The 24,742-nt window shown below is 39.9% G+C and overlaps 1 protein-coding gene across 1 annotated transcript; it reads left to right on the forward strand.

The window, feature by feature from the left end:
* Window positions 1–128: 128 nt before the first annotated feature.
* Window positions 129–23,760, forward strand: LOC133411724 (vitellogenin-like). Its single transcript, XM_061694384.1, has 33 exons — window positions 129–207; window positions 361–527; window positions 604–674; window positions 869–1,031; window positions 2,782–2,919; window positions 3,654–3,831; window positions 3,932–4,065; window positions 5,047–5,150; window positions 5,401–5,566; window positions 5,990–6,175; window positions 6,289–6,441; window positions 6,619–6,763; window positions 9,146–9,264; window positions 9,363–9,572; window positions 11,034–11,218; window positions 12,229–12,411; window positions 12,545–12,636; window positions 14,441–14,610; window positions 14,783–14,936; window positions 15,001–15,077; window positions 16,258–16,438; window positions 19,395–19,550; window positions 19,917–20,050; window positions 20,509–20,667; window positions 20,914–21,097; window positions 21,185–21,396; window positions 22,119–22,307; window positions 22,391–22,533; window positions 22,613–22,772; window positions 22,855–22,938; window positions 23,153–23,290; window positions 23,455–23,571; window positions 23,659–23,760. The coding sequence occupies exons 2-33, from the start codon at window positions 378–380 to the stop codon at window positions 23,758–23,760; spliced, it is 4,737 nt and encodes a 1,578-aa protein (XP_061550368.1). The 5' UTR covers window positions 129–207; window positions 361–377.
* The last annotated feature ends 982 nt before the right edge of the window (window positions 23,761–24,742 follow it).

Below are 24,742 nucleotides of genomic sequence, written 5' to 3' on the forward strand. Positions count from 1 at the left end.
ATGTTGCATTTATTTGTCTCCTATGTGGTGAGTTTGATTTTTGATATATTGTTTTTACTGTGTGTGTGCGAGTTGACCTCACAAGATTAGATTGCAGAGGTAATGTGAGTGTTGCGTGTGGAAGCAAGCCAGGTTTTCTTTTGTCTTTCTTTGCAGTAGCTGATTGCCTCCAGTCAAAGTCTGATCTCTGTGATTCTAGTTGTGCAGGTGAGAAATGTTTGTGGGAGTTTGTTCATATCGTATTTGAATAAGTTTCCTGGAAAAAGATGTATATAAGTAAATGTTTCATTTTCCTATACAAGAAGAAAACAATTCCCTTTAAATCTCACCAATAATGTTTTTATTCCTGAATGTCCTTAGCATTTCCTACCTCTGACATGTCCTATCAGAAAGGGGTGAGGTATACTTACAGATATAGAACAGCAATCACCACATCATTGCACGGATCGAATGCTGGCAGAAATGGACTGGTTCTGGACTGTGTGGTTGATATTGATGTCGTCTCTAAGTGTCATCTAATGATGCAGGTTCGATTCAGTCTGTTTCTGTAAGATAAATAAAACTCTGCCATTGTTGTTAACATAAAGTGGAATTGTGTCACAGATAAGAAATCCACAGATGAAGTGGCTTTCTCCTCAAAAGGAACACTCTGTGCCTCACTTAAAAAGTTTGAGGTAATGTAATCCACAAAAGATAGATGCTTATGCATCCTTTCATCAGTTAATGTACCTTTTATCTGTGCTTACTACAAGTCGAGCGCCAGACCAATTTGGAATGTTTGAGGTGTTTTTTCAATGAATGTGATGCTCGCTGCACTCGTGTGTGTTTTTGGGTCTCGGCGAGCTCATCTGGTGTTTTTGTTTCCCAGGGAGTCGCTGGAGAGAACGCCTGTGAAGTTTTCCCTCCAGGGGGGAAAGATCTTTGCCCTATGTATCCAGGAGGGGGAGCAGGTGTGGACGTTGAACATTAAAAGGGCTTTTCTGAGCATGCTCCAGACCTCCCACACAGCCTCGAAACATTCAGAAATGGAGGTGAGGGTTGATGATGATGTACATTCTTTTATTATCTTAGTGTTGCTCTCGACACTGCAGACCACGGGTATCAAATTCAATGGGTTTGCATCAAGAGTACACATCTAAATAAGTTTTACTATTACCTCCATCAAAGATCTTTTTCAAGAGCCTTAGGCCAGTACTTTTCATCCTTCCCTCTTATGGTGTCCCGCATGGGATCCATTCTGGAGTCTCGTGCTTTTCGCCATTACATGCTCACATGCTAAGCAGCATCATCCGAAAATTGTGTTCATTTTAATTCCCTTTATATGCAGATGAGTCCCAGGTGTACATCCCACTAAAATCCGGTACGTCTTTTAGCCTCTTTTAGACTCTTTGCAAGAAATTAAAATCCGGATGCCAAAAAACTTCCACCAGTTAAAGATCCCATATTTTGGCTATTTAGACCTCCATAGAGTGACTCTCTTCACTCAAACGTAGGTCAGAAGTGTCAATATAATTTCAAAAACACCTTGATGTCATGCGAGTGTCCAGAAAAGGCCCCTCTGACAACTACTTCTGTTTGACCAGGTTTTGGATAGCTTTGTTCATATTTGGCTTGGACCGCCCCATTTCCTCTGATTGGTTGCCTTTATATAGAAGACCCACTTGTGAGCCCACACGTTTGTTGTGTTGACAGCGCTGGCTCGAGAGGTAGGCGGAGATTTTCTCTAGGGATGCAGACAGCTCGAGAAATTCAAATGACCTCATTTCAGGCGTCTCGGCAGAAAAACGTCTGGAACTCAAGAATGTGTGGATGATTTTAATTTATATTTCATGTTTACTGAAGCACCGTAGAGCCAATATAACATCACGAATGCTAGAAAAAGTTGGTTTGGTAAAATATGGCACCTTTAAACGAAAACAAAACCAAAGTCATTGCCTGCGGCCCTTCAAAATCCACAAATTCCATCCCTTGCAATCTTGGTCCCCTTGCCCCCTCGGTTAAACCCCATGCAATATATCTGGGTGTGGCTTTAGACTCCCATCTTAACCTGGGGAAACAAATCTCATCTGTTGTAAAGTCCAATTTCTATCACTTAAGAAGAATCTGCTATATGCGGAATGTCACATGAAAAATTCCAGAAAACAGGATAGACTTCCTGTGCATGCTTTGCTAACAAGCACGATTACAGTTTGATTACAGGATTGTTTGAAGCTGAACTTGCTAAAATGTTGTTTTCTTTATGGCTGGTGTCTTTCAGACAAAAGTTAAATACATGTATATCATTTATTTATACAAATATGATATGATATATGTGAACACAAATGAAGCCTACACATTGAATATTGTCATCATGGGTGGCTCTGTGGTGACAACTTGTGTTAAAAAAAGGCATTACTTTTAAGCTAAAGTTCCGACGGTTACTTTGATCCAGTCTCCATCGCCATTCACCCTGACCAGGAGGAAGTGCTTAGACCTGTTTTGCCAGATGCTGAAGTAAGTTATGCACATACCTGATTGCCAGACTAAAATCTGTTCCTTTCATACAGTGATCTGGAAAAAAGAAATCTCTGCTTTCATAACATCATGTCTGGACTACTGTAACTTTCTTTACTTTGTTCTCCCTTTAATTCTTTTGGAACATGTAGCAAAACAGGTAAAGGCGTATTGTTTTGATGCAGCTCTTGTATTGGACCTCATTAGATGGTGCAAGTGTACCTAGTGTAGTGTTTGCTGAGAATAAATTCATGTTGATCTCTCTTTGGTTAATTGTTGCTTCTTCAGACTGATGTGCATGGGACGTGTACCAGCTTGTATGAGAGGCAAGGACGATTACTGTTGAAAACCAGGTTTCTGAAACAGTGTCACCAATTGAGACTGGCACATTTCTGGACCCATTCCGAAGCTGTAACTGGAGACACGGTGAGTTAATTCCCATTGTCTCATTCTGGAAAGAAAATACAGTGTTTATGTTTCAATAAAGGCAAGGTTTTTTCCTGCATATAAAATGAAGAGGAGGCTACCTCTGCCTAATTTTGGGCCACCTCCATCTCTAAAACCTTGGACATCATGAAAAGTGTTATTATCTGCCCAGCCTTGCACCACCAGTTGGGATTAATTTTTTTATCACACTTGCAGTATTTTGCATCGCTGTACCGGAACAGTTGGAAGTCCCACCGAAAACCATTGAATGAAAGATGTATTTTAGCACGCTATATGAGGTGTGTCCAAAAAGTTCTAGGACTAGTGTCTGAAAAGACATATTTCAAACCCAAACTACAAGTTTTCCCCCTCAATGTTGGTCATATGATCAACCAGCATGTCTACAAAGAGATTCTGCAGCCTTTGTTTCGTTCAGTTCTCACAATGCTCTGAGCATGACAATTCCTGGCCGAGATGAACGTCACTGTGCTGGAGTAACCTCCCTCCTCACCTGACTTCATCTGGCACACCACGTATGATTTAACAAAAGGAAAACATTAAAGAACAATAAGATAAAAGTAAATACTTCACAGAAAAAGTATTTGTTTGATATGCATGTTTGCGGTTGAGTGATCAGAATAGTGCCATCTCTGCCTCAATTTGAGCTAAGAAAAACCTTGAATAAATGTGTTTGATTAATACCGAAGGCATACTAAATCCCATTCTCATTTCAGTCAGTGCAATCAGAGCTACGCTGTGTTCAGGCGTATGGCTCTGCAGTTATGGAAGAGGTCAATTGTACCGAAACTGTATCCATAGCAACATGGTCCAAGACCTCAGGGCAGGTGAAGACACAAACTGAGTCAACTTTGTTGCTGCTAAGAGCCCAGCCTGGCACTCTTGCGGGAACAGGTAAGTGCAGTGGAGAGGAGAAATTAACTTATCGCACCATGTCGAATGGAAATGAAACATCACCAACTATGTGATGTACAGTACGTTATGACTCTGGCAGATTCTTTATATTTTGGGACACAAACCGATCTGCCGTTTGAGGACGAAGGAGCTGCAAGGCCTAGAAACATTTTCACTCCTCAAGTCAGTCAAACTATCCGGATGTTGTGTAGCGTCACATCACGTCCACAAGAGGTAGGTTTAATATGCAACAGGTTTCAGCGGGACCTGAGAATTAAGCTACTCAAAAACAATTAGGGATGCAGTATTGGGTTTTCGTGTCAAATTTCAGGGTGAATTTAAAATACACTACAACCTTTACAGGTGAACTTAATGCAGTGATTTCCGACCTTTATGGAGCCACGGCACATATTTCACAATTGTAAACTCTCACGGCACACCAACAAACAAAAATGTCACAAAAGGTGGATACATTAATTACTGTATGTACTTCCTGCCATCTAATAGAAGGGCATTTATTTGTTCGGTCTGTCACTATGCCTCACTGGCATAGATGAATAAAGATACATAATTTCTTGGAAATAAATCATTTTTTTGAGCAATTAAGTAAAATTTGATAATTTCCCACAGCACACCTGGAGAGCGCTCACGGCACACTGGTTGGGAATCATTGACTTAATGTGACCTTTCCAAAGCCTTTGAAAACACATGTCCAATTGTTCAATGATGACGTATTTTTTTTTAATAACTTGCTGTTCTCTAACAAGGAGTTGAATGGCAAAATTCGCAACCATGAATCGACCAATAAGTTTCTTGGTTCCATTACAATTGGTATTTAAAGCGTCCATTTCATCATGCTGTGACATTATGAGACCAAGACCAACAATTGAGCAACAGTACCTCGCCATTGCGAGGCTTCAAACAGGATTTTATCAGAGGGAAGGGGCCACTCAGAATTGGATATCCTTGGAAATTTTCACAGAGCAAACACCTGTTTTAAGAAGTATTGAAGCATTTGTCAATTGGACATGTGCATTAAAAAGTTTAGAGAAGGTCAAATTAAGTTTACCTGTCAAGGTTCTAGTGCATTTTAGATGTATCCCTAAATCCCAAATCTTTTTCGAGTAGTGTAACTATGCAAAATTTAGTGTGCCATTACATATGTTAGTTGACCTATCAAACTTCCAGGATTTGATTTTTCTTTTCCACTCTCAGGTGTCACATTGGTTTCTTCAGTTGGCTTTTCAGCTTCGAGAGCTGACTCTACCACAGCTCAAGACACTTTGGCAGGAAATGTCTTTCAAGTGCCGCGATGACTGGTCAGTGCTTTCATTGTTCTTTTGGCATAGCATCATTATATCATAATATAGCTGGTTCTTAAAAACGCTGTATCTACATGTATGCTTAAATAGGTCTTTGTATGGCAATCGATCAGTAACCTACTCTCAATCTAACCATAACGTATTGTACACCTAGAGATATTTCATGCTCCGATTTGAGTAAAACTGTCCTCTTGAAGGGAACCCCACATTCCACATACACACTAATTCCCATTCACTGTTGGGACAGGCAGCCCTTGTTGGATGCATTACCTGCTTGTGGCTCAGAAAACTGCATCATACTACTGACCGACCTAATGAAGGGAAAAGAACTGGAGGACGAACAGGCTCATTCTTTTCTCACCACCATCGCCCTCATCCCTAATCCATCACCACAGATCATACACTCCCTCAATGTAGGAGCTTCTGCATGGCATCAACCATGAATCATGGCTTCTGATTTTTAGTTATGAGATGAACTACATGTACAAAGTCTTGTGATACCTGTATAATACACCAGTACAGCCACTTCGCAGAGACATCGGCTTGTGTATGTGTGGACTCATTGTCCATTTTTCCAGAGGAAAATTTGTCATACACTCAAAATCTCTGTTTTATTTCATCCAATAGGTTTTTGATGGGGCTGGGTTCAGGGCTTTGATGTTCTGCTCATCTAGATTCAACCTTGTCAGGGAGATTCAATGATTTTTTTTTTTTAATCCCTGATTTATTAATTGATTAGGAGAACATCTCAATTCTTTTGTCCATATAGTTCATGTCTTGGGAAATAATACTATTTTAGAGGAATGAAAGCATTGAAACTCTGCTGTTTGTGAAAGACTTTAGTTGATGTTCAAGAGGTGAGAGACAAGGCTCTGCTGGCTGGATCCTCTTTGATCCATCAACTATGCCATCAGTCCACTACTCCCTGCATTGACCTTCCTCAGGTACAGACCTTCATACAGACACTAGAAGTAGCCGTGAAGGAAGGCTGTGAACCACAAAGTCCCACCAAAGTAAAAGAGGTAAAATAAATGATGACTAGGAAATTCACAGATGTATTTAATAAAAAATAATGTAAAAAAGTATGTACTGTATTCTAAAAAAAATATCTAAATAATCCCTTTGCATCAAACAGCTTACTTATGCAATGAAATCTGTGGGCAACATGGGTGTGGCTGCTTCAACCTTCATCCCGCTGTTATATCACTATGGACTCAACCACTCAGTACCTTTGGAGCTGAGACTAGTCGCCATAAAAGCCTTCAGACGTTTTGATTGCTCAGCTAATGTGAGTAAATATGACAACTTTGAGGAACAATTTCCCATTTTACACACATTTGCGAGGGTGTATTGTTTAAAAATCTGCAAATATCTAAATCCATGCTTCATGATTGCTCAAGGTGAAGAGGTGACGAGGTTAGCAGCAGTATGACATGAGTGACTGACAGCAGTTTCCTTCTTTCAGAGGACTTTGTTGTTGCAGCTGTACAGCTCCTCCCTGGAGGCTGTGGAGGTCAGAATTGCCGCATACCAGGAGCTCATGCGCTGCCCGGATCAGGATGTGTTTGAAGCGGTGAAGGTGACCCTAAGAAATGAAAAATCCAGCCAAGGTCAGTAGTTGATAAATGTTTGTTTTGTTTACCTGTATCGTATTTGTTGCTCTTTTTCAAGACTTAATGGCTTTACAGTGAACACCTGTTTATCACGAGGGATACGTTCCGGACGTGAACATCCACAACATAGAGAGACCTAATAAGTATTTTTATAATAGCGTTACCCCTCCCACACGCTTTTAATACATTTAAACTTACTAAAACACACTATTAAAAGTATTCCTTCATACCTGGTCTCACTCTCTCGCTGTCAAGAAATGGGAGACGATCTTATACCATTCCATTAAAGAAACAAAAAGAGGACTCTTACTCGCATACTTCTCCAAATAAGAGGCGAAGCATGCTTGCTTCAAGCTGTTTATTTGTCCCTTCCTTTTGGTTTTGTGCAAAACTGACACATAAAACAAAATAGAATAAAACACTTTATATTTAAACACGCAAATGTTGATCCAAACCATATAATTTCATCGAAGGAAAGTCTGCGAGCTTGATGCTATGATGGAATGTGAAATGCCATAGACCGGATAATGGAAATGAGCAACACATAAAAACAACGTATACAAAAATAATCACACTCTAAATGTGACTTGCCTGTACACTGTAAAAAACCCCAAATTGCTTCAAATATGCGATATGAGGGCGCCACCGCTGAACTGTGTTATAGTGGGGGTTTACTCTGATTTTAATTCTTGTTTATCCACTTGTATTAGACAATAAACATTTTATTTCATTTTAAAAAATCTTTTGGATTTATTTTGTGTTTCCTTGAAGTGGGATCATTTGTATGGAGTCACCTAACTAATATACTGAGGAGCGAAGACCCCATGAAGCAGACCCTCATTGATTCTCTGCCTGACGACATAATCAGCAGAGATTTTGAAGCAGATTTTTTAAAATACTCTTCCTATTCAGACTATACGACCACAAATGGTAAGTTTAGTAATTCTGCAAATGTTTATTAAAAATGACCTCACAACAGGGATGGGCAAAGTTTTATGCTCCTGGGCCACATTTGATTTTTAAAATGGACAAATGGACAAGGTCATTTGTAGATAAGGTAGATAAATGAGATTTAAAATGTGTCTGGGAAATATGTAAAATAATTTATTTGTAATAATAAATCAATAAATTATATAAATATTTATATTGTTATACTACTGTATGATTATTTTTATTTTTATTTTAATGTAATAAATTTTTAAAATAAAAATGGTCATTCTCATTTTTAGTTCTATTATGTATAATTAATTGACTGATTATTTAGTACAATACAAAGTTGTGAAATGTATTTCAAATGTTTTACTTTACTCTTGTTTTATTTACAACACGTTAACCTATTACTAAATCAATATATATATATCCATTTTCTGTCAATCGCAGGGCACATACAAACAAACAACCATTCACTCTCACAATCACACCTACGGGCAATTTAGAGTCATCAATTAACCTACTATGCATGTTTTTGGGATGTGGTAGGAAACCGGAGTGCACGGAAAAAAACCCCACGAAGGCACGGGGAGAACATGCAAACTCCACACAGGCGGGGCCGGGGATTGAACCCCGGTCCTCAGAACTGTGAGGCTGACGCTCTAACCAGTCGGCAACCGTGCCGCCATATATATATATATATATATATATATATACTTATTGTTATCATGTATTTTATTTGTATGTTTTATTTTTTTATTTAGTATAATAAAATATGGCGGCACATCTGCCCCACAGTTCTGAGGACCGGGGTTCAAATCCCGGCCCCGTCTGTGTGGAGTTTGCATGTTCTCCCCGTGCCTACGTGGGTTTTCTCCGCGCACTCCGCTTTCCTCCCGCATCCCAAAAACATGCATTAATTGAAGACTCTAAATTTCCTGTTGGTGTGAATGTGAGTGCGAATGGTTGTTTGTTTATATGTGCCCTGCGATTGGCCTGTAGCCACTTCAGGGTGTGCCCTGCCTCTCGCCTAATGTCAGTTAGGATAGGCTCCAGCATTCCCGCGACCATAGTGAGGATAAGTGGTACGGAAGATGAATGAATATTAAAATATTTTTGAGTCATTATCAATTTAATTACGTACAATTAATTGACCCATTATTTAGTAAAATAGAATCGTTAAATGTATATGTATTTTTCATTATTTTACAATTTTTTTTATTTACAATAAATAACATGAACCAATTATTTAATGAGATAAATTAACAATAACAAATAATACATATTTGAATTAACAGTTTATGCACAGTTTAGGCAAAAATGAAAATATTATAGGACTCTTGATAATAATCCAGGTATATAAAAATATCCCCTTCTTCATTCTTCTCACATTTCATTATACTGTAGCTACTGGAAGAATCATACACTTTCTGTTTTTGAACATTTCAGGCCTGGGAATAACAAATGTGGAAACAACCATCATTTTCTCCCCCAAATCATTTCTTCCGAGCACTGTCTCCATCAACCTGACAGTGTATTTTCATGGGAGAGCCAGCAACCTTCTAGAGGTGAGTGCCATCTTTTACTGTTATCTCCACTCTTGTTAAAAGGGACTACTGTAGCACTGTTCCAAAACTTATATCCCCAATTGATATGATTGATATAGGTGGATCTTCACATTGAGAATGCTCAACCACTTCTGAAGAGCATTTTAGGTCAGCTGAATCCCTCCAAAACTGGAGACCCCATTTCCTCAGACCACTCGGCATCCAAAGAGGCAACGAAGACAAGACGAAAAATAAATGAAGACCATAGAGAAGAGAAAGACTTATGTTTATCCAGCTCCAACAGTTATCTGAAGCAGGCCAGGGCGTTGGTAAGGTCACAGCAAAGGGTGGATGGAGTCTTATCATAGGAGTGTACAGTACGTGCTCTGAAATGTACAGTCTGGGCAGCAGAGTTGCACTTTTTTATTTTGAAAAGACTATAACAAGAGGGCATGCTGTTGTTTATTTTTTATTTTTATTTATTATTATTATTTTTTTTACAATGGACAAGAAGTCATTTACTCTCACCTGAAATGAGTACACCTGCTTGAGCTAATGTAAGAGCTTATAAAAATGTGGTATATAAACATACAAAATAATAATGCACAGTTTTGAGAGGAACTAAGGCAAACAATATTATTACAATGAATATCTGCAAGTAATTGACGCCCCCTAAAAAGGTTTAGATAGATGCCCCAAGATGACAGCAAAGGCCTACTTTTTTTCAAACTGAAGCTCCTCAACTCATGTTGAAAGTTCTTTGTCACCAGATGCCGCCAAAGCAATGCAGCTATTGGTGTGTAAATATTTTTTTTCTGCTAAAAAAAATCACGTAATCACTCACTTCACAGAGAGGCGGATTTGTGAATTCCAAAATGTGAATATGCGGGGGTTAGCTGTATTGTTGCTTGTAGTAGTGTAGAATAATTATGGATCTTTACATAGAGATGTTTCTAGTATTTTGCCCATCTGATGTAGTTAATCAGTGATTCTCAACCACAGAAAGAGATCATCAGGTATACCACAGGAAATGATCCAATTTCACTTAAATTGGTCTGAAAATTATGATTCATTAATGAAAAATAATGTGAATGTAACGTAAAATATGCCAGCGATGTATAGTGACAGGCAGAACATTTAAATGTTTTTCCATCAGATGGCAGAAGCTAGTATGAACCTGTTTATCCACCTGTTGCCATTCATACAACATAATTTGTGTTCTAATAAACAGGCCCACATTTCACACTGAGTAAGAACATTTGTGCGAAAATTAAGATGAGATCATCATTATTTCATTGTACTGTATACCTTTTATGACATTTTTGTTTGGTGGCGTCCCGTAAGATTTTTCTCAAGCAAAATATGTGCCGTGGCTCAATAAAGCTTGGGAATCAAAATACTGTCATCACAATACGTATATGAAATTCCTTTCAGTGTGATGCAGTGTTGTTATAGACCAGATTACATTGTGCAGGCTTACCCAGTGTTGTGGTCTAACACTACGTTATATATAATGTGTGTACAACATGCATTTATTTTGTGTGTTCCAGTTATCCACAAGGACAAAAATGGAAGAAGACGGCCTGAAGTGTTGGGTTGGTGTGAAAGTGTTTGGCAATGAGCTCAGTGTGTTTACATGTGACGATCTCTATGCTCAAATCATACAAATGTCACTTAGTGCAGCAGGACTAGCTGTCAAACTGCTCAAGGTGTCCTGGTAGTCTCTTTCGATTATCACCATCTTTAGTGGGTTTTTCCAAATGGTCCCTGACGTCATCTTTGTTTTCCAGGGTCATGAGGTTCAGTTCACCCACAAGGCTGTGCTCTTGACAGAGGAGTTGGTTCTGCCGTCCTTGTCTGGCTTACCTGTGAAAATAGCCACTAATATGACTTCCTTTCTTTCACTGCGGCTCAAAGGAAACATCAACTACAGGGATATGTCTCACTTCTCCCTCGCTGGTTACATTAAACCCAAGTAAATCGACATTGAGGGACAGCCTTTGAATATTTATTCGATGTCCTTGATATCAAGCTTAAGGTCTATGTACGAGCACACTCGTTGTCCGCACTAGTAAAAGAACTGTCTTTCCAGTGATTTAAAAAATTCTTTTTTAGGGATGTGTCACACACGCCTCCTGGTTCCTACTAGTAGCATCAAAAAGCCGACTTGTAGTTTTGCTTCACTAGTAACATTTAGTTGTCCTATTAGTATGCCAATGTTGTTCTACTATTGTGCAGAAATGTCTTACAGTGGTGGAAAAAAATGTCACTAGTAAAAGACATAGTCGTTCTACTAATGTGCTGAATCGTCTTACTTGTGACTTGTCTAGGCATGACTTGAGTTCCTAGTCAAGAATATTGAATAAATGCAATAAAGTCTGTTATTCGATATCCTCAAATATCCTGCTGAAGTAAATGTAAGTACCTCACTAATAATATGTAGTTGTCTTACTAGTATGCCAAAGTTGTCCCACTAGTGGGGAAAAAGTGCGTACTCGTTCATGGACCTTAAACTGGATATCAAGGATATCCAATACATTCTCAAATGGCTTTCTCGAAGGCTCTTTGAGCATTTATTTAACATCCTTGTCTCGTAAGTCACTAGTAAGTCACTAGTAAGACAATATAGTAGTGTAGTATAACGACTGTTACTAGTGAGGTGCATGTAGTGGGCAGTTTGGTGCTACTAGGAGGGTCCAGGAGGCTACTATTGTCCGTTACACATGCCTACTAGTTGTATCTAGGAGTGTTCCTAGTGTAGCATAGTAGTTTACAAGTCAGGTTTAATTGCGTACTCGTAGGTCAAAAGCGGCACGAATAGTGAAAACAAAATGAGCTGTACGGCAGTCGTTCTACTCGTGTGCTGAATTGTCGTACATGGACTTTGAGCTGGATATCAAGGATATTGAATAAATGCTCAAACAGCTTTCCATACACGTCGGCCAACTTAACAATACCTACAGCTGTCTGTGTCTACATCCGCAGTGGTTATGTAGGCCTGACAGCCAGGATGGGGGTTGATGGCACCCTGGGTCATGCTGCAGTGGAGTGGATGTCTGAACTAGTGAGCTCCACTAGTCTGGATGGGAGTGTCCACATGCAGGAGGGCCAAGATCTCAGGGTCACACTCAACACTCCAGAGGAGGCCATGGACATTGTGTCTCTTAGGTGAGTCAAATTTTTTAAAGACAAAAATCACTGCAAATCCTCTCTTAACAAAACAATTTTAAAGGACGAGGGTGGGAGGTTGTTATGTTTACTCTCTTATATCTCTACAACCACAATTGGATTTGTCAACCAGCTCCCGAGTATTTCAACTGAGTGGCGATCGCAGGGAGGAGATGAAAGGTCCAAAGTGTCGCATCCAGCAGACAGCCTGCACACCAAAGACCTGTAAGCCATTCGCATGTACACTCAGATATCACTGAACTGTAAATAACTGACAGATATGCTCACATTTACCTCCTTTTGCTCATTAATATAAACAGGCATTTACTCCAGAAACAGCAAGGATGATGAGAGAAATGTATCTATTTACAAACTTTCACTTCATCACACTACTCTGTACAAAATATCAAACCCATATTTGAAAGACAAATCTTTTACAGAGATTGCGCAAAATTGCTGTTTTCATATAATTTGATCAGTAACGGTATAGACATGGCCCACTGAATTTCCTTTTGAAAAAGCAATTATTTTACTAATTTGAGTACTGGAATTATTGGCAGTTGTTATCCATCAAAAGGTCATAATTGTTTCTAAGACAAAAACTATTCTAGAGTAATATTTTTTAAACTTTTAATGGCAACATGATTTGACAGGACATGAGCGTTTCATGATTCCCAACATGTTTTCAGAAAATGCTAATTAAATTTTTTGATGTAGAGTACAGGACTTTTCCTCTTGCTTAATATGCATTTTTTCCATGAAAACTAACACAAATGTATCTTAGTGTCTTCAGAGTTCCCTTTTTTGGTCTGTTTGAAAACGGTCCTTCTTTTTCACTCAAGCTGTCTTTATTGTTAACGCCAATGGAGAGAGCCTCATTATGTTGTTGCAATACACCAGAGGGATCTGTGAGCTGAAGTGCCAGGTTGAGGCAGCCATTTTGGATTCACACAATTGCAGAAAACAAAATAAATGCTGTTATTTCTGAGATACGAATGAATATGGATGGACTTTGTGAAAGTGTCTGAGCTATTGCATGTCTTTACTGTTATTACAATTGTATAAAGACAAGAGTGTCATGGGTTTAATGAGTAGCTGAGATCATTAATGCACCTGTCTCCACAGAGTTTGAAGGGAAACACTTTTAAATTGTGCAACTCACATGATTTTTATGAAGTTGTTTATGTTTTTACCGTGATGCACTTTTCTCTTTACCATAATAAAAAATATTATTCAATGGGCCACCACCATTTGCTTTGTCAACAAGGATTGCCTTTACAATAAATGCGTACAATTTTAAATCATCAATAACTTTTTGAAAATAGGACTAGGTGTGGTTGTTTCGGGATGGGAGACATTTACCAATATCAAGCCAAGGCAGCATAAAAAAGTGCTAAATTATATATATTTTTTTACATGTACCTTTGCTGTACTGATCAAATTATATGCAATCTATGAAAATAGAAAAAAAAAGTGTGCAGTCTCTGTCGCCAAAATCCACGTGAGCGATGTACGAATCACGCGTGGCATCTGCTGAAAATATCCACACACTCTCCTATAGTCTCACTCACTTCCACTCTTTGTGCCAACCCCCTTCCTCCTTGACAATCATGCTATGTTTTTATGGTTTAATAAAAGTGATAAAATACAGTATTATATAGTGTGCTGAACCTCAAAACCTGATACAGGGTTGAAATTTTCCGTCGCATCGTGTCGGTAGATCAAATCGCTCAATGTGTGGGTGTGAGTCGCCAACTGTCTGTTGCGACTGTTTTTTTTTTTTCTTGTGAAGGTCAATTCCAGTTAGGTTTGGCCGCGTTGCACAGTGTGCGGTGGGCCTTATATGCAGTGTTGGAAGCGCTTTTTTGTCAGCCTTGTAATTGGCGGCTATTTAGCTGGGACAGACTCCCCGCGAACAGGATACACAAAAGTAATAAATGAATATAAACCATCTGGATTGCTACTTGCAGGATTGCCTCCGATGCAGAGTTGCTTCTTTTTATGATACTTAGAGAATCTCTCTTCGCAGGGTCCAAGATGGTGGGCTGGCAACTATGCGCCAATGCATCCTATCCCCTCGCTTCCGGGAGCATCTCGCTCCCGCCCTCAGGTCCCACCCACCTCTCCGTTAGGCTGCTGAAACTGGACAGAGGTCTCCATTACTACTTGCTTGAGGCTGCCTTCTCAATGGACCCACTGGTACTAGAAATTTAACAATGGTGGTGATGAATTTCTATTCTTTCTGCTTTGACGCATCACTGTGAGAGCTCCAAAGACCATATCATCATTTTATTTTTTAGGACTACTAGTATTATTGTGCCTTGATCTGGTTTAAGACTATCAAATGCTTCAACCCCATCTTTGGCCTCAGGTAGATAGCTGGTTTCCAAAAGAGGCTTCCATCCACCTCCTTCTGGCTACTCCAAAGTCATCCATCCCCAGGGACATGTCACTTGACCTAGCCTTCAACCCTCGCATATTTCTGCTCAGGTTATCTCATCCTCTAAAAAGTATCCTCATACAAGGTTAGTTTGAAGGTACATTAACGAGATTTGGTTTCCTAATACATGAGGTATTTTGCTTTCTCAGGGGAACTTGAACAAGAGAGGAGTATAAAGAGTGCAAAACTTGAGCTGACAATTGATGGGGTTCATTATTATGTTATGGTAAGTTTTGTAACATATTCAGGATTTTTCTGAAGGATTCACTTTTTTACTAAAACTCACACGTCACAACTATTGGTGCACATATAGGACATTTCCTCGTGACGTCTCACGTACCTCCGGGTGGCAAAAAGCAAAGTGTTCTCAGGTAGCACCACCAGTAAACAAAACCTTACATCATTTGACCAAGGCAGAGCGACTGAGAAACAGGGTAAATGGCTTGAATGATGACTTTTGCCTTCTTCTCTACTGCTGTAGTTTAAATGTGTGAAGTGCCAGTCAAAAATATGTTAGAAGGAAGACAGACCAAAATTCATATTTCAACAGGTAAGTTGATTAACAAATAGACGTCATTGAAATGCAGATATAGTTAACATGATCATTGAGGACTGACGAATTAATTGACTTTTTCTATTGCTCCGATTAATGGCACAGTTGTGCTCTTTTGATGACCATTGTCTACTAGGAGGCTAGTCATTATGTTTTGGTAAATTACTCAAAGACAACATAACCAAACATTTCATACATACCTGTGAGAAAATGCCTTCCACAACCCCAAAGATGGAGGCGCGGTTCCCAGTCTGTCCCTTTGGAAGTGGCTACTACGCCACCAGGAAGTCTTGCCAGCTTCTCTTTAGACATATTTATCACATCCACTCGATTTTATCCCCCTCACCCACAGGTTCAATAGGATTGATTTAGATATTTTCCAAGGAAATCTAAAAATCCAAAAACCTTTTCTGTCTGCGCAACCCCAAACACAACAAGTTTTTGTCATCATTTTAGTTCAGATCGGCGGTTGTCAATTATTTTTCTGCCACCCGGAAGTATCCTGGCGCCCATTGTTAACAAACATTACGAAATAGTCCATACAATAGAATGAGATCTGATACAGTAACTAGTAATTGTGCCTTTACCAAAGCAGTATGCGCCATTATTACACCGTCAGAGAGATATTAATGCATATGATTTGCAGTGATTTTGAACTGGAGTGCACCATATTCAGAGGGTTTTCCCTATTCTACACCAATATGTCTGAGACAGCGTCATGTATGATTGGTTATGCTTCCAAAGAAGACACAATATTTCAAATAGGTCTTGGTTTGGATTTCACGAGTTGTTTGGTGCAAGTGTGTTTCATGTTCTGGCCAATGAGTGTATTTGTATATTTTCTCCATTCAAGGGTTTGGTGGACAAGCAGACACTCATCTCAGAGCTTAGGACACGCTATCATTTTGAAGCCAAAATGGCTGCCAATAGAAATCCCATCATCCTCTCTGCCAACGTTACCCGTGGAGTGGGCAAAAAGATGAGCTTTTCTGCCACAGTGAAGAATGTGTTTAGAGTACCGGCATCACTTTCAGGTATACAACAGGCAGGACCTTATTAGGTTTTATGGGTCATTCCAAAATTGGAGGAAAATTTAAGGCACTGACATTTAAAAAAATGGACCATCTATTGTATGTTATTACAGCAACAGGTTTGCAAATCAAAGCTAATCTTAGTGTTTTTGCTCAGAAATACTATGCATACTATGCATACAAAGCTCCAGCCGCTCCACTTCCTGTCGATATGCAGACTCATCACCGTCTTTGATGAGAGTGATGACTGTGGTGTCGTCTGCAAACGTCAGGATTTTAACAGCTGGGTGCGTTGAGTGTGCAGTTATTCGCGTAGAGAGAGAAGAGCAGGGGAGAGAGGACACATCCTTGTGTCGCCCCAGTGCTGGTGTCCCCCAGCTTCACCTGCTGTGTCCTGCCCATCTAGAAGCTGTGAATGCACACAGCAGATGGCAGGCAAGACGCTGAGCTGGAGAAGCTTGGAGGAAAGGAGTTTGGGGATCATGGTGTTGAATGCAGAGCTGAAGTCCACGAACAGGATCCTCGTGTAGGTCCATGCGCCGTTCAGGTGTTCTAGGATGAAGTGCAGTCCCATGTTGACTACATCATCCACAGACCTGTTTGCTTGGTCGGCAGGGGATCCAGCAGGGGACCTGTGACGCCCTTGAGGTGGTCCAGCACGAGGCGTTCAAAGAACTTCATGATCACAGATGTCAGGGCTACAGGCCTGTCTGAGTCATTCAGACCTGAGATTTCAGGTTTCTTGGGGACTGGGATGATGATGGAGCATTTGAAACAGGATAATGCTTCACACCGTTACAGAGATCTATTGAAGATCTGCATGAAGACTGGAGCAAGCTGGTCCACGCAGACTTAAAAGCAGGATGGGGACACAAGTTCTGGGCTTGACGCTTTGTTGATCTTTTGTTGTTTGAAGATGCGTCTCACATCCTGTTTGTAGATGGTCAACGCAGGACGGGGAGTCAGAGGTGTGATGGTGGTCGGTGGTGCGGCTGGGTGGGTGTGGGGTGTGAAAGTGTCCTTTTCAAATTATATATAGATTTATCTATTATAATGCAGTTGTTTGGGGTAAACTGATTTTCCAGCTTTCCTGCATAATTTGCAATGTTAATTTCTTTAGTCAGCTGGTTTCTCGCGGAATTATACGGGGCTCTATCCCCACTTTAATACACGTCCTTTTACGCCTAGCTAAGTTGCTGAAGTTTGGCAGTGAACCATGGCTTGTTATTGAACGAGCAACATGTCTTTGTTGGTACACACACATCTTCACAGAAACTGTTATAGGATGTGATACAGTCGATAAATTCATCTCGGCTGCCAGTTGATGTTTAAAGACACTCCAATCTCACTGAAAAGTTTTTTTTTTGTGTTTTTTGTCAATATGGTTGTCTGTTATTGTACCCGAGCGGCTCCAGCTACCGGAAACAAATTCCTTGTGTGTTTTTGACATACTTGGCAAATTTAGAGGATTCTGATTCTGATCTGTGCAATGTAAACAGTCTTGAAGTTCTAACTTTGCTTCATTGGTCCACTTCTTCACTGTTTTCACCACAGGCTTTGCACATTTAAGTTTTTGTCTGTATGTTGGTATTAAGTGAATTAAGCAGTGATCAGACGAGCCCAGATCTGCACGGGGGATAGCACGGTATGCGTCATTTAGCGTGGTATAGCAGTGGTCTAGAGTGTTGTTTTCCCTTGTGGGGCAGTCAATGTGTTGCTTGTATTTAGGGAGTCTGTGATTGAGTTTAGCTTTGTTAAAGTCCTCAAGAATAATGTGTGGTGAATCTGGGTGCTTTTTCAAGTTTGTTTACTTGTTCAGCGAGTGTTAGCAGTGCCTGGGGAGGAATGTAGACAAACGTGCGCGGCGAATGATTTACCGAATGATTTACAGTTCAAAAACAGCAACTCCAAGCCCGGGCTGCAATGTTTGTGACGTCGGTACACCCTTTTTCATTGACATAGAACCGTATACCGCCACCTTTTGTTTCCCCCGATAACTCTGTGACGCGGTCTACCAAGTGTAGTTGGAAGCAATACAGCGTCATCGGGGATGCATTCACAAAGCTATGTCTCCGTGAAGCACTGGGTGGTGGAATGTCCTAAGTCTTTATTGGTCTTTGTGAGAAGATGAAGCTCGTCCATTTAGTCGGGTAGGGAGCGTAGATTTGCAAGGTGAATCGACAGGAGCGGCATAATACTGTATAGATCCATCCATCCATTTTCCGTACAGCTTTTCCTCACTAGTATCGCAGACGTGCTGGAGCCTATCTCAGCTATCTTCAGGCAAGAGGTGGGGTAGCCCCTGAACTGGCCGCCAGCCAATCTCAGGGCCCATATAAACAAACAACCATTCGCACTCACATTCACAAGGGCAATTTAGAGTCTTCAATCAACCTATCACGAATGTTTTTGGAATGTGGGAGGAAACCGGAGTACTCGGAGAAAACCCACGGAGGCACGGGGAGAACATGCAAACTCTAGACAGGCGAGGCCTGTCTAGAGTTTGTCTAGAGAACTGGCCCCGGTCCTTAAAACTGTGAGGCAGATGTGCTAACCAGTCACCCACCGTGTCGATGTATATGTATATGTGTGTGTGTGTGTGTGTACCAGTATGTTTGTCTGTCATCAAGAGAGACGGACAAGAGAAAAAAAGCCTCAAGAACTACGTATTTCACTTTTTTGATAATATTTAGGAAAACCCTTTTAACTTTACTCCAGTTATATTTTATAATATATTTTGCACAACAAGTTAATGTTTCTGTACTTTGTACATGGATTATTTGAAATTTCATGTGGGTGGGAACAGAAAATGACCACCAATTTCGGAAGAACCCTCTTATTCTATATTTGCATGTATTTATCTTTTTACTTTTTTTTTTTTTTTTTTTTTTATAGTTTTGGCAGGTAAGTGGCTCATGTTTCTTATAACAATAGACTGAAATCAAATGTTTGTCTGTAGTGGCCCTGGAGCGAAGGAGGGACAGCCACAGCAGACAGTACTCTCTAGAGGTCGAACTTTTCTTACCTGGTGTCATTGGAAGCAGAATGCTAGGACTCGTGGAGCAGAAAGGCTTGCTGTGGAGTTCTGCGCTTCGCCTCAAATATGGTCTGGGCGGTGAGTGTTAGAAAAACATCCTGCAACATGGTTCTTTATCGCACTATATATACTTTTTGTGATATTTTTGTTAAGTGGTGTGCTGTGAGATCTTTCTAACATAAAATAAGTGCCTTGGCTCAACACAGGTTGGGTATAGGATACTGTATGTCTTCCAACATAGTTGTTTAATGAATAAGAAGTTACTCACTAGCTAATCGCTTCATCCCTTAAAGTGAAATAAGTTTTCCTCAGCTGAAACACATCGATTCTTATTACCTATTACCTGTTTGCTTGGTAAAATATATTGTAGGTGTTGGCAGTTTTGGCAGCGTGTATCAACATTATTATTATTACAGCTTGCCATGTCCTTTGACCCCTTTGCAGGTGATGCCCGGCACCTGCATCGGGAGTGCCACACATCCCAAAGTGTGAAGAGTGAGAGGCACGCTAACCTCACGTACACAGTGAGAGCTGATCACGAGTTCTACTGTTCCAACATGCCTCATATCAACCACAAAGTAACTATTTTATTAACAAAACCAAAACAGAAACATTTCAAAATGAAATACATCATACTCACCAGAGATACTAATTATTAAGTGTATTAATGATCGCTCCTGTAGTATTTTGCTAGTGAAAATAGGCTTGCTTTGACCAATCAATCAGAGGATATAAAAATAGTGACATCATTTTGGGCCAGCTCACTGGTCCTGTGAGGCAAATTTACATGCATCCGAACTACTGATTATGAAGGCTCTGGGCAGATTGCAACACATAAAAGCTGAACTTTAAATATCAAACATCCACATACATGTACTGGAAGCAGTGCAGCCAATAGAAACGCTGCAAAATGAAGAGAATAGACTGTTGAAAATAAATTAATACAATTTCAGGGAACAAATATTATAATTTAGGTTGCAAATGTCGGTCATGAGAGAAGGCCTCACATTAACCTCCACATTGATGTTCTTGTCAGATCTACTTCAGGCATGAGGAAAGCCAAACCCATGTAAAATCATCTGTGGATATGAGCTACGGTAAACACTGGGATGAGATCAACAACAAACACACGCTACTTATGAGCCAGTCCTTAAAAAATCAGTCGACACAAAACCACACCAGCTACACATTGGAGGTAACCCGGGCCTGTAGTTTGATATTTTCTCATTCTGCTTCTGTTCTGTTTGTTCCAAACCTAATGACCTTCTGGATCTTTTGTACATTTATGCAAGTCTGTGTACTCGAACATTTGTGTTTGTTTTTCAAATTTAAATTTTGTTGTAGTGGCATTTTTTTTGTTTTGCAGTTTTTGTGTGTGGTAGTAACTAGAGAGAGGTTCCTTAAGAAAAAAATAACTTAAATATTCCCCATTTTTCTTCAGTTCAATTTCCAGGTTCCAGAAAAAGATTTAAACTACCGCACCCAGCTAATGCACTCCTACCTTAGACAGCTCGGGTCTGAGAGTAGTACTCACCTTAAAATCAACTACAACAACTTGACACCACTTGTGGCTGGTATACACTGGAAAAGCCCTCCAAATGACACCCCACACAAGAAATGGGAAGGTGAGCGTCACTGAGATTTCATCATCTCGAGCTCTCTGAACGTTATATGTGTTTGTATAAAGTGATAGAAACATTTGACATTCTCAGCAACGTTTAATATGGACACTCCGTGGCTGTACATTTACACGACCCACAAGCTGAGTAAGCACCATCGCCACACGCTGCAGCTCAACTCTGAACTGACTGCCAACAAATGGGTGACTGTCCGCAACCTCGTCCTGGAGGCTTCCTACAGGGATAGGGGCCGCGAGAAGGAGGCCCGTCTCAAGCTCCACACTCCAGCTGTCACATTCTTACAAGTAATGTGGAACTTCATATCAACCTTAGGATCTCATTAAAAGAAATGCATCGTATGGCAGATTCTATTATTCCTACAAATCAGTGGTTCTCAAACTGGGGTCACTAAGCATGAGCCGGGGCTCCACAAAATAATTTACAATAGATTATTATGTCATATAATTAAAATAATCCGCATATCTACTGTACATATAGGGACTGGTACACCAATAAAATAAACTTAATAAACCAAATACTCCTCCCTATCTTAGCTTTGGACCAAATAAAGCACATTTAAATCACATAAATTTCATATCCATACATGAAAAAGGTCTTTTTCAAGAGCAAAAGGCATATTATTGCAGGAAATAAGTAAATGTTTTTCTGAAACAAACTAATGCGTGGTTCATTTTGTGCATGACCTGGATAACTGAGAATCTACACAGACAATAAAATATATACCTGTTTTGAATTTGCAATAAACCATGTTTTATTTTTCAAATTAGGATGGGTTCCGTGCACTCCGTATGAAACTTGCGGGCTTCCATCCCTCCAACAAGGTTAAGAACCGTGTCATTTGTCCAGGGTGCACTGTACCCCAATGCTCCTCCTACATCAGCTAGTATAGTATCCAGCCCCTCCACAAACCTGCACAAGATGCATTCAGAATTCAATCTACACGAATTCACAAAGTGCTCTCTCATCATTCAACTTCATTTACCGTTTGGTGCCCATCCCTCGCCAGCTAGGAGGACTGGGCTTCATGGCAAAGAAGAATATGAAAACCTCGTGGTCTCTAAGCTCACTGTGGACTGCACCCCTGAGAGGAGACATCTCTCTGGAGACGCTGAAATCCAGCCTCACCTTGCAGATGTCCTCCAGCTACAGCAAACAAAACATCACCGTCTCAGCTGCCCTGAACACCATTGACAAGGTGCTCCGCAACAAACTGGAAAATGTGTGTTCTTGTCTTATTATTCACAAACATTTACTGTATTATCAACTATCATGTTGAAGCTTTTGAAAAAGAGGCAAGCGATATTGAAGGTGAGCTTGTTGGAGCCCAAGAGTCACCCCACTGAGTTTGAGTTTGAAGGGACAATGGAGGAACTGAAGAAGGACAAAAAGATGTACCAAAAAACAGCCCTGCTCCATCTTAGGTCTGTTCATCAGTGTCTTTTACACTTGTAAACTTTTGTTGTTGTGGTTTTTTAATGTAAAGAATGCAATCTCGCACAGACAGCCATTCAAGACGTTTCCTCAGAAGCTTCTCCTTAGGGAGACTTTCACCGTGGACCTCCTGAAAGGCCTTTACATCCTGGAATCAAGAGCTGGTTTTTATAGCAATAAAGAGATCAATCACACACTGACCGTTGGCTACAAATTACCAAGCCCTTTTGTAAGTACTATCAGACGACAGTGCGAGTTATTAATTACTGTATTCAGAGAGTTTCTTGTCTAATGCGTCTCTTAATATTTAGGTTTGCTCTGCACTGATCCATCCTTTCAACACAGAAACGTTTCCATCAGACTCTGAGATCTGTTTTACCATGTCCAGCAACCAAGTAAGAGAGTTGACAGTCTCAGTGAACTATTTGATATTCAATAAATATCCTCAGTTGTATGAGACTTTTTACATCATTCCGACTTCCAGAATATGAGTGTGTCCAGTTGTGACAAAATATATAATTAAACAACAAGGGTCTAAAAACTGCAGACGATATGATGGGAGATGTGTGCACTCAAACATGTATTGGCATTGTTCTTTTGTTTTTCTAGACCCAGAAAGACATCCAAGGAAGGTTGCGAGTCAGCAGCCAAGAGAAGCTGAGTTTCTTTGGGCAAATTATATTTAATTCATTGCACACAAGTCAGCAAGCACTAAGGGTTCGAACCAACGTCACCCATCAGCTCCAGGTAAATTAACCTCGGACATAATCTGACAGTTTGAGGAAACAGCACCAGAAGATCAAATATTTTGTGACCCAAGTATGCCAAATATAGGTTGGTGATCGTGTTTGTGTGGCTTTTGCACTGGATGAACCCCTTGTGACCAGTTAAAAATGTTTTTGCTGTTTCAGCTGCAAATCCCCTCTTTTGCTTTAATGGAGGGAGATGTATGCTGGAGCCCCAAAAACAACACAGACTTTGATTATCTACTTCGAGGGAGACTGAAAATTGAGCGACAGGAGTGTCAAGTAAGTAAATACTGTAGTTGAATTCTTCACTGTAAAACTGGCAGGGTTCAAATGCTTGCTTTTCTGAAAATCCATTTTTCCTTGTAGCTTTCAATGCAGCTCAACGGAACTTCCGACAGAATTCTTCTCTATTCATCTCTCAGGCATCCTTTCAAATCTAAAATTCCCAAATCTCTGGAGGTGGGTTGATTTTTTTATGCTATTTCATTCTTATTTTTGACTGAACATAAAATATGAAGTGTGATATTTAGGAAACAATCTAATCCAATTGCAACAACTATGTACATAAATCAATCAAGATTCATCAAAACTGAGCAGTAACTGAGAAGTAGTCATGCATTAACATTTTGTTAACTTACAGCCTTATTCTAAAATAGAATAAATATTTTTTTCCTCACAAAATGATTACTCACAACACCCCATAATGACAACATGGAAAAGGTGTTTTTGAAATGTTTGCACATTTATAAAGTATAAAAGACATAAATCACCATATCATATCAATCATAACATAACAAAATATGGAAAAAGTGAAGTGCTTTGAATACCTTCCAGATCCACTGTAGATACAGTGGATATAAAAAGTCTACACACCCCTGTTCAAATGTTAGTCTTTTGTGATAGAAAAAAAATGAGGCTGAGATAAATTATTGAGAAAGTTTTTCCACCATCAATGTGACCTATAACTCAATTGAAAAGACATAATAACTAATAACTGAAACAATGTGGTTGCACAAGTGTGCACACCCTTTTATAACTGGGGATGTGTCTATGTTACAAATTAACCATTCACATTCAAACTCATGTTAAATAGGAGGCAGCACACATCTGCGAATATTTAAAGTGCCTTTGATGAACCTGAAATAAAGTTCAGATGTTCGAGGAGACTTTTCCTGGCATTTTTCCTCCCTGTTCCCTGTGGAAGATAAGGCTTCTGCATAAGGCTATCTGCTTTCATTTTTAACACGCTGCAAGCTCTCCCAAGCCTTATGCTGATGACTGCTATTACAAACTGTTATTAATTCCCGAATTGTTCATAGTTGCCTCCACCTTGACAAAACCCCCAATTCCAGCTGAAGAAAAATAGCCCCAAATCATGATGCTGCCCCAATCATGCGTCACTGTAAGTATGGTGTTCTTTTGGTGATGAGCAGTGTTGTGTTTGCGTCTA

The sequence above is a fragment of the Phycodurus eques genome, chromosome 13 (genome assembly GCF_024500275.1).
Source record: "Phycodurus eques isolate BA_2022a chromosome 13, UOR_Pequ_1.1, whole genome shotgun sequence".
Classification (NCBI taxonomy): domain Eukaryota; kingdom Metazoa; phylum Chordata; class Actinopteri; order Syngnathiformes; family Syngnathidae; genus Phycodurus; species Phycodurus eques.

Coding starts and splice junctions, on each gene's coding strand:
- LOC133411724 (XM_061694384.1), top strand. CDS start 378: ATGTCCTATCAGAAAGGGGTGAGGTATACTTACAGATATAGAACAGCA. Junction 20,668..20,913: donor ACACCAGCTACACATTGGAG/GTAACCCGGGCC, acceptor ATTTTTCTTCAG/TTCAATTTCCAGGTTCCAGA. Junction 21,098..21,184: donor CCCACACAAGAAATGGGAAG/GTGAGCGTCACT, acceptor TGACATTCTCAG/CAACGTTTAATATGGACACT.